Source organism: Malus sylvestris, chromosome 16, assembly GCF_916048215.2.
Source record: "Malus sylvestris chromosome 16, drMalSylv7.2, whole genome shotgun sequence".
NCBI lineage: Eukaryota > Viridiplantae > Streptophyta > Magnoliopsida > Rosales > Rosaceae > Malus > Malus sylvestris.
This window is the reverse complement of record NC_062275.1, coordinates 25,240,095-25,249,776: the sequence shown is the minus strand read 5'-3', so window position 1 is coordinate 25,249,776 and position 9,682 is coordinate 25,240,095. Positions and strand designations below refer to the sequence as shown.

At 35.3% G+C, this 9,682-nt stretch overlaps 1 protein-coding gene across 1 annotated transcript; it reads left to right on the top strand.

Annotated features, from left to right (window-relative positions):
• Positions 1-9,015: 9,015 nt before the first annotated feature.
• On the top strand, positions 9,016-9,447 carry LOC126609237 (cyclin-dependent protein kinase inhibitor SMR10). Its single transcript, XM_050277213.1, has one exon. It carries the CDS (start codon positions 9,016-9,018, stop codon positions 9,445-9,447), a length of 432 nt encoding a protein of 143 aa, XP_050133170.1.
• The last annotated feature ends 235 nt before the right edge of the window (positions 9,448-9,682 follow it).

Here is a 9,682-nt window from a genome sequence, read left to right as displayed (position 1 = left end):
ATTTCTTACATGCACTGACAACACAGAGAGTCTAATTAATATGTTTAACTGGTAGTCAATGCAAGAGAGCTTTTTAAGCAGTTTGGATGTTCGGAAAGCCTTTATTAAAATGTATCGTTAAAGATTCTTGGAATAGGTAGTAAAGAATAAGAAATAGGGTTTGCTTGATAACTGTTTTGTTTTTAATTAGAAAAATAAAGGGAAAAAGAAAGAGACAAAGGAAACTGAGTAAGCCAAATGATAGTTGTGACTGATGAAACAATTAGAGAAGATAATTTCAACGCTATTTTTCGTTTGGGAATGAGTACTAAATATGTTAGTGTGTTTGTGTGTGTGTGTGTATGTGGATAGATAATATTGCTTTGAATTGATTTATATGCTATTTTGCTATTTTGCTAGTTGTTTCCGTACACCAACCAACCATTTCCCGTCACACCCTGTCCCTCCATATATGATATTGTCTCGAATGCTTTGCCGTAGATGTATATTCAAATAAGTTCACTAGATTTAGTGTTTTAGTTTGGTTTTGGATCCTTTTCCCAAAAATAGATAAACTTAATATGTATATATATATATATATGTATGTATGTATGTATGTATGTATGTATGTTTGTATCAAGGAAAATGTTATATATTTGACTATTCTTTGTCTATTACTGATCTATTGGCAGATCAGCTACTTAGGATTCATTGCTTATGTTTTTTTATAAATATTTTATAGCTTTTATATGCAAAACATAAACAAAAACATGTTGGTGTTGGTGAATTATGTATATTATGTGCCATGTAATATATTATAATAAATTGACTAAAAGTAGTGGAATGTAACTTTTTTATTTATTATTTTTGTAGATGTCGAAATTAATGTCGAATCGCCAGGCAGCTAGTAGGGTTAGTCAGACACCTTCTCCAGCAGGTAGTGTTGCTGCCACCATCCCACCTGATATGGGCACAACTCGTGTGTCTCTGGTCATGCCTTTCGGTCCAACGGTGTCTCCGGCTCCTACATCATTGACTTCTTTGGTGACGCATCCTCTACTCAGCCCTCGACGGACTCATCGATAGCCCCGGAATTTTGAGGAGGCTAAGCAGTCTGTTGAGGCTTCCTCTGTCCATGGAGAGGGGTCCCATACAGGTAATGCATCTTTCCCATACAGTTAATGCATCTTTCTCATAGTATTTTCAATCTAACAATTTGGAATTTAGATTATAATTGTTTTAAAGTCCCCAATTGGTATAAAGTGTTTGAATTGTTGGGCGGATGTGTTATTTTTGTTGTTATGTTGTCTGCAGGTTTTAGGAAATGTTATAGTTTTAGGGGAGGTTCTGCCGAATTTTCGGTAGAAAATAGAATTCGTCCCATGCAGACTTTTGAAGACGTCACAAACCACTCGCACCACGACCGAGAAGATCACCATTACGTGGGATCCTCAACATCGTGCGACTGCAACAAAGGAGAAGCACAGTGCGTTGGCCAGCGACATTGGCTCAGTTATCATGAATAATTGCCCCCTCATGTAAGAGTCATGGAAAGATGTCCCACCTGAAGTCAAGGAAGCTGTTCTTCATGAATTATCGGTAAGTATTTTCAATCTCAATTACTAAATTTTTATTAAGTATACAAATATTATAAATTTTAACCATTATTCATTTGTTGAGTTTTGTAGCATCACTCTCGCGAACCTCGATGCCAATCAAAACTAGTACATCAACAAGCTTTGCGCCGACAGGTTCACTCAGTGGAAGAGTGACCTCCACAAGCATTATGAGAAATATGACGGTCCAGAGGTCGCTTTAGCAGTTAGGTGCCCTAAAGAGTTGGTGGACCGCCAGGATAAATGGGAATGGCTTTGCGGCCATTTTCAAGACAAGAAATACCTAGTAAGTATAATATATATTTCAATAATATTTAATCAAAATTTTTATATTTTTAAATAATATTTTAAATTTTTTATCAGAAAAAAGTGAAGGCAAACTCGATCAATTGATCGAAGAAGAAACTTCTTCACCGCTCTAGCTCACGATGCTTCTTTTATAGGTTAGAGGAACAACGTACGGTAACCATATATTTATTTTAAATTATGATTCTTTTTACTCTCTATTACACAATTGGTAATCTATGTGTTAATTTTTTTTTTATTCAGGGGGTCAAAGTTTCCTGGGATTGACAGGTTCAATGAAGTATACATTCAGCCCGGGGATGAGCTGACGGAGCAGCTTCTTGTAAGTTATTTCAATTAGTATTAATATTAATTACATGTATATTAAAATTAATTTGTTTGTTTTCATTTTTCTAGTCCTTCATGGTGGAGAATGGCCAAACTGTTCTGGATGAGGTAATTTCCTAGCTTCCCCTAGAGACCCCAATCGAGGAGTTGTTTCCTCCTAAGGATGTGGGTTTTTAGATCATAATGGACACACTCGATCAGACCCTATGTCATAAGCAAGGGAATGTTCACATGGGGCTTAGGAAAGCCCGCCTTCGGGACTCGTTTGCCTCCTCCTCCAGGCAGAGAACAGAAGAGGTCAAATTGCTGACATCTGAAGTGGCAAACCTAAAGGAGCAGACTGTCGTCCAATAGTCTCAATTTGCGACCCAAAGCAGTTTGATGAACCAAATTTGTCTCGCCCTTCAAATCTCTGGCATTCGGTTCCTCAAGGTTGAACCAACTCCAACAATGACCTCCCAGCCCCACCGCCACAGCAGCTATGAACTCTTAGCCCCCAAACGCAGCTCCAACACCACCAGCAGGTGATTGTGACGTGGACAACTACATATTGTAGGTTTTTTTAATTATTTTCAAATTTTAAAATATTTCTTTCCGTTGTATGTACACTTTCAATAATTTTTTAATTCAATATTTTTCTTTACATTTTCTATTTTTAATTTCATTAAATTAATTTATACATAAAACAATATTATCAACATTTAAAAGGAAAACAAATAAAAATCATTTAAAATTTTTAATTTTAAAATCTTACTTCGACATTTTATATGTCCGTCGCACAAGGGTAACTGTGTCGAACGCCAGTTTTGTCGCTCGGAGTATCATGCGTAATGAACACTCATTCGTCGCCCTTTGTTTCGTGCGACCACCCATTCCATCGCGCAACATTCATTTCGCGCGACGAAGAACTTTCCTTCGTCGCACAATGTCTGACGTCATGAGCTTTGCACGACAGAATTTGCGCGGTGTCCTCTTCGCAACCCAATATTTCTCGCGACTGTATTTACCTTTGATCGACGGCTGCCGCTTCGTCGCCCAAGCAGTTATGATGAGTAGTGAATCGATATTATACTATATATTTTATCATATTGTTAGTTATAAATTATTGGTTATTTTGGTTGAATTTTGATACTTTATTCTATATTTCAATTATAGGACATGTAAATCTACTTTAGGCATAAAGTGATCAAACGAAGGAATTTTGGAGTAATTCCAATTGAAGTATATTTGTGAGTCATTCAAGATGACTATGCCAAAATTCCAGAATTTAATTCCAAGCTGCTTGACTATGGCGAAGAAAAGAAGTCCCAGCGCGCAGCTTTTCCAGATTTATGTTTCCAGACGTTTTGGGTATTTTAGAGGACATGATGGCATATTTTGAGGAAAGCTCATTATGTGGATTTGTTGAGGACGTCTTCAGCTTTCATAAAAGAAAAGTCTGATTTTCTCTACAGTCCGAATTTCAGTTTAAATATGAAACCTTTTATTTGCTATTTTATTATTTTATTTTGTTTCCTAGTTTTTAGAAGACCTTTTCTAGGAAGGATTTTATTTTGTATTTGTAGAAATAAGGCTATTTAGCCATTAGGGTTCTCTACGAGCTACTTTGGAGAACTCGACTTAGAGAGCTTTTAAAGTTCAACTTCATTTTACAAGGCGTTTTCTATCCATTCTTATAATAATATTTTGTTTTCTTTAATAAATTCATTTTTCTAGGGCGAGGCCACGAGCCTTAGCACGAATATGTTGTTTCTTATCAATTTTCTTATGAAATTATGCATTCATACTTTGAATTATTAATCATTGTGTTTGAACTATCTATATGTCTTGATGACTGGTCATCATTAGGATGTTTAAACAAGTAATTGGATGCAATTTGGTCCGAATATCACCAAGGGATTGAGTATGGCTTTTTGTGATTAATAGTTGTTTTTTCACTTAAGGCGAATATCACGCTCTTAGGGGTTGCATGATTTTTCAAAAGGTTTTCACAAAGCTGAATGAGTCTTGCATGTTTACATTTGATCTGAATATCATAGACAGATTGCATGTTAGATATATGTTCTTTCTTGAATATCACAAGGAGAATATGCATAAGGAAAACCAAACCTTCAAAGTTGCATGTGTAATTCATAAGTAATTGGTACTACATAGGATTGTTAATGGCGACGACTAACCTCAGGGCTTTTTACATTTGGTTTTCCAAAATTATTTTATTTTCTCTTTGTTGCCAAGTTTTCATTAAAATCAATTTCAATTATTTTATGTCTTTTTGTTTTTAGTTCACAATTCCAAAAAAATTTCAAAACTTGTTTTCAATGATTAACTAAGGCTTAGTTTAAATACAAGTTATTCATATCAATCTTTGTGGAGAGTGACCTTACTTTGAGCCATTTATACTACAGCTACCTTATTCTCTTGCAAGTATTTTTTAGTATTTTTATCCCTATTTTCGCGGGTGGTAAAAATCCTACTTTTGCAAGGTCGTTCTCCACATGGATTGATATGAATAACTTGTATTTAAACTACCTTAGTTAATCTTTTAAAACAAGTTTTGAAAAAGTTTTGGAATTGTGAATTAAAATAAAAGGACATAAAATAATTGATTTTAATGAAAACTTGGCAACAAAGAGAAAAAAAAATAGTTTTGAAAACCAAAGGTAAAAAGCCTTAGGGTTTAGCCGTCATCAAACAATTCTATGTAGTACCAATTACTTATAACTTTGAAGTTTAGGTTTTCCATATGCGTATTGTGAAGCCAAAAATAATCACAAGGCGACACGTTGATTTTTGGATAAAAGAGGACAAAACTACCCTTGAGGTATAACGGATTCCTACGTGCGAGCAGCGAGCAATCATCCCTCAACCAAGTCAAAAGTGCCCAAAATAGGTAACAATTCAAAACTTATATCATCAAATCCCTTCTACAAGGTAACTCCCAAAACCTATTTCATTCCACATATTTTTTACCCTATTTTAGCTAATCAATTAGCTATTTATTTTATTCATTCCATAACCTCCAAAACTTTCTTTCTAAAAATGTGTTAATTGGCTAATTAATGGATTTATTGCCTAATTAATCCATTAATGGCCAAATAAATCACATAGTAAACCACAAAATACACCCAAAAAACATCCCAAAGGCTAGCCACCTTTTCTCCAAAGGGGACCGGCCATACTCTTTATATTGAGCCCCATTTTCCCTACAAACCTAGGTCCACACTCTTGCAAAAACTCCAAAAACTCTCTAAACATTTTTTCTCTTTAAATTCTAACTTTGGCATCGGAGGTTCTTCAGCCAAAGCCCCCCCATTCATCGTGGGCGCGTGAGGCTCTTGGCCTTGACCCTAAGGTGTTAATTGTTTTGTAGGTGCAATTTTGTCAAAGAAGAAGAAGGCGGAAATTTGCATCCACACTTATTTTCCTCGTGATATTCAAGAAAGAACGTATATCTAACATGCAAAAGTGCTTTGTTGATTCAACTGATGAGTATTTCAGACTATAGGTGAGTTCACAACTCTTGAATGCCTCAATATTTTGTGCGACCATTGAGGCCATTTACGAGCCTACTTTCCTTCAACGCGCAACTCTAGCCGACCTTCAGAGGCTCCTCCGCAAGGGACAACAACGAGGATTTCCAGGCAGGTTTGGTAGTCTAGATTACATGCACTAGAATGGAAGAATTGTCCAGCAGCTTGGCACGTTAATTCAAGGTTAACACAAGAAACCAACAATTATTCTGGAGGTCGTGGCGTCGTATGATACTTAGGGTGTTTTAATTGTACTACGCTTTCATGTATCGAAATTATGTACTTTTCTTAAAGTCAATCTATTCAATTTGTGTGATTAATAAAATTGGTGGAGCTTATGAAAAAAGTAATCATGAAATACAAAACAAGGCCAAAATTATAAATAATAGTCCATAACATAAACTAAAAACTTGAACAATAATTGAAAACATAAATAATAGTCATATAAGTTAAAACTATTTGCCTTGTCCTGGTGATGGGATTGGAAAGTAATCGGCGAGGTAGTTAGTATAACTTGAACCCGACTCTTGTACATTATGAGTCGTCAGAATTGCATCTTGCATATCACGGTAGTACTTCTTCTTTCTTGGAGTATATTGGCTGAGGTCCTTGGACAGAATGGAGTCCTCATAACTTTTTTCTCCAACGACATTTGCTCCTGAAGGCTGAAGGAGGTCCATTTTTCTTCTCCTCTCTACCTCATAATTATGCCCATGTTGAACCAATCGTTCCATACATGTAGAATATGGTGATTTTTGGGCATCTCATGCATTCTTTTTTTGTATTACCATTCTGAAATATGGTCGATGCAAGGTCATCCTACCACATAAATAAACACAGGTAGCGTTTTTTTTTTTTTTGAAAAACCAATATTATCTACATGGAATTGGTAATAAACACAAGTAGTTGATAAACCAAAAATCCAACAAATTGATATATGAAGGTAAAGCCTCACCCTGCTACACACGATCCCAAAATACTTCTAGAGGTTGATTGTTGCTCGAACACCATCGACAGAAACCACAACCCCCAAGCCTCACATAAAGCTTCATCTTTCTTTTTCTTTTCTTTTTTCCTTCCAATTTGGACCTGCAGTTTATCCTAAAGACATCTTCAAAAAAATTGAGGGAGAAAGAAGGATATGAAAATTGTATGAGGAGGAAATTGATTTTGTGTAGATGAATGAGCAAATAAATGAGTATATTATATATATATATATATATATATAGTTTCCGATAATTTTTTAAGTGGGTCCGTTTAAAGTTTTTATTTTATTATTTTGTTCGTTGAATTAAAATTTCAGCAATTGAATTTTTTTATCGTGAGTTTGAAAAAAAAACAAATATGGACCGTTATATCAAAATCCAAAGATTGAACAGAAAAAAGGAGTTTGATCTGAATCAAAAGTCCAAAAATCGAAGGGCTTGGTTTGAAACCAATATTACCGTTGGATAGCTAGGTTCCCGGCAAGGTAGAGCACAGTTGTGGGCCACTATCCTACAACCTCCGCCCCTTTATTTTTTAAAGGGAAATTTTATTTAAACTAACCTATTTCTACACCCAACTTATTATTTGCATTCATTTGATTTTTAACTAAACTATTAATATTTCTTTAAATCCAAATTTATATCCTATTATACCCCCATAAACCCAATTCAATACATATATTTTTCTTTATTCTCATTTGATTTTTTAACTCTATCTTTACGCCGTCTGGAAATGGACACTGAAAATTGGGGTGTGAATTCAGCCATGGCTGACAACAAGACTAACACTTCTATAAATGTTGACAAAAACCATGCATCACCATCTCTCCCTTTGCATTATTGATCAACGGGTGCATTGTTCTGGTTTTGTTTTTGTCTTCAAGTCCCCCCCCCCTTTTATATTTTAATTCGATAAAAGGCCATATATGAAAGGAGATTGGAAGTTTGAATAAATTGACGAGCTTAAAACTTATTCATGATGATTTTTGGTTAATTAATAAATTAGGTAGGGTTTAAGGTGATTAGGTTGTGTCTTATCAAAGTTGTTTTTTTTTTTTTTAATGATTGGGGGGTTTCACATAGTTGCAGGTAGCTACAAAAAAAAAAAAAAAAATCGGCCCAAAAGATGGAAGGGATGAGAGAGAAGGTGGTGGTAGTGGTAATGGTAGTGGTGGTAGTGGTGGTAGAGATGGATCGCTACACGTGAATCAAGAAGAAGCATTGAATTGGAGCAGGAGTTACGTAGGGACTCCTCCTTCGATCAATTGATTTCAACATGGCTTCTAATATTAATTGAAACACTTTCTTTTTTTTCTTTTTTTTGTTGAGCGACTGCAGCAATTTGTTGTTACAAAAAGATAAACAAACTATGCGGGATTGATTGAAAAAAAAAAATAAAACCAAAATACTCATCTTCTAAATTCTAAAAAATTGAAATCAAACGAACAAAAATTCAAAAAATTGAGTCATATCTTGGTTGAAGGATTCAAAACTTCAAAATCACCATCCATCAATAAAAAAAACTTATTTTTCTCTATGAGAGCTATTAGGGTTTTAGCCGGAATGAACGTAAGATAAACAAAGAGTGATCGTAGGGTTTAATTATAGTGTTTGGGTTTATTGATAAATTTAAGTTTTATTATTAATTTCATTTTGTACTTAATAGTAATTATGCAATAGGGTAAAATAAACAACTAATATTTAAAATTTAAATTGGATGTAGAAAGAGATTGCATGGATTTAAATAAAATTTCCCTTAAAAGGTAGGCCCCTCTACATTTGGGTAAGGCAAGTAGAAAGTCAAATTTGGGTTTTGCGTTTGGATCAAAACCCAAATTTATTGGGTTTAGATCTTTACCATTGGGTGACTTTTTTGGGTTTAGGTGTTTGTGTTGGTTAATGGGGCAAATGAGAACTTCAAAATTTACTGGGTAGGAAGGGGCAAAATGAGAGCTCTAATATTTATTCCTTTAATATTTCCTTGTCTGGCATCGCACTCTCCTTTCACTTTCGGTTGCCACTTTTTCATCATTCCCATCTGCAGTCTTGTTTACATGTTTTGGGTGTACTGTGTGTATACCCCCCAATCACATCTCTCTCTCTCTCTCTCTCTCTCTCTCTCTCACTTTCATGTTGATATCTGCCTCTCTTTCAGCACCCTCCATCATAATACCCTCTCGAATTCCTCAGCACGCCTTCTTTTTCCTTTTCCGACCACAATATTCATTAATTAACACATGACCTAGCTAGCAAGCTGCTTCAGCCAAAAAAATGTTTCCCAACTCTCAAGAAAAAAAAAAGGGTCTTGAAATATCAGAAGAAGATCGTTTCAGGCCAATTACTCCGATTCGAGTTGCCATTCCAATTCCACGAGCTTTAAAGAAGACAAAGGAGGAGGAGGAGGAGGAGGAGGAGGAGGAGGAGGAGGGGGCAGTGGCGGAGGAGGAGCTTTTGCATTTGGAACATGAAGAAGAATGCCACACACCCAAGTCACCAACTGCTCACGTGACCTTGAAGCAACTACCATTAGTGTGTCCACCAGCACCCAAGAAACCTCGCCAAGCTGCCAGAAGAAGTTTGAGGAGGTTATGGCCTTCACAATCACAATACTTTTTTAAGGTTCCAGACGACCTCGAATCGCTGTTTATGGTTATCACTGGTACTAATAGTCCTGCGAAGAATATAAGTGTTTGGAAAATTTAATAATAATATTTTTATATTAAATTTATTAATTGAATGGAAATTAGAAGTGGAACCTTTTAGTAGAAAGATATGTCTACTTAAATAAAGTGTTGCAACTTTTGACTCTTCATGAATAGTCACATGTTTTCCAAAGAGGTATCTCACATTCTATAAATAGGAAAGTCCCCTATAATCATACATAAATATAGTGCATTAAATATTAGAGAGTCTCATTGAGTCCATATGAGAGAGTTTT

Bases quoted from the DNA above. Each gene is read 5' to 3' on its own strand.
- LOC126609237 (XM_050277213.1), top strand. From the start codon at position 9,016: ATGTTTCCCAACTCTCAAGAAAAAAAAAAGGGTCTTGAAATATCAGAA.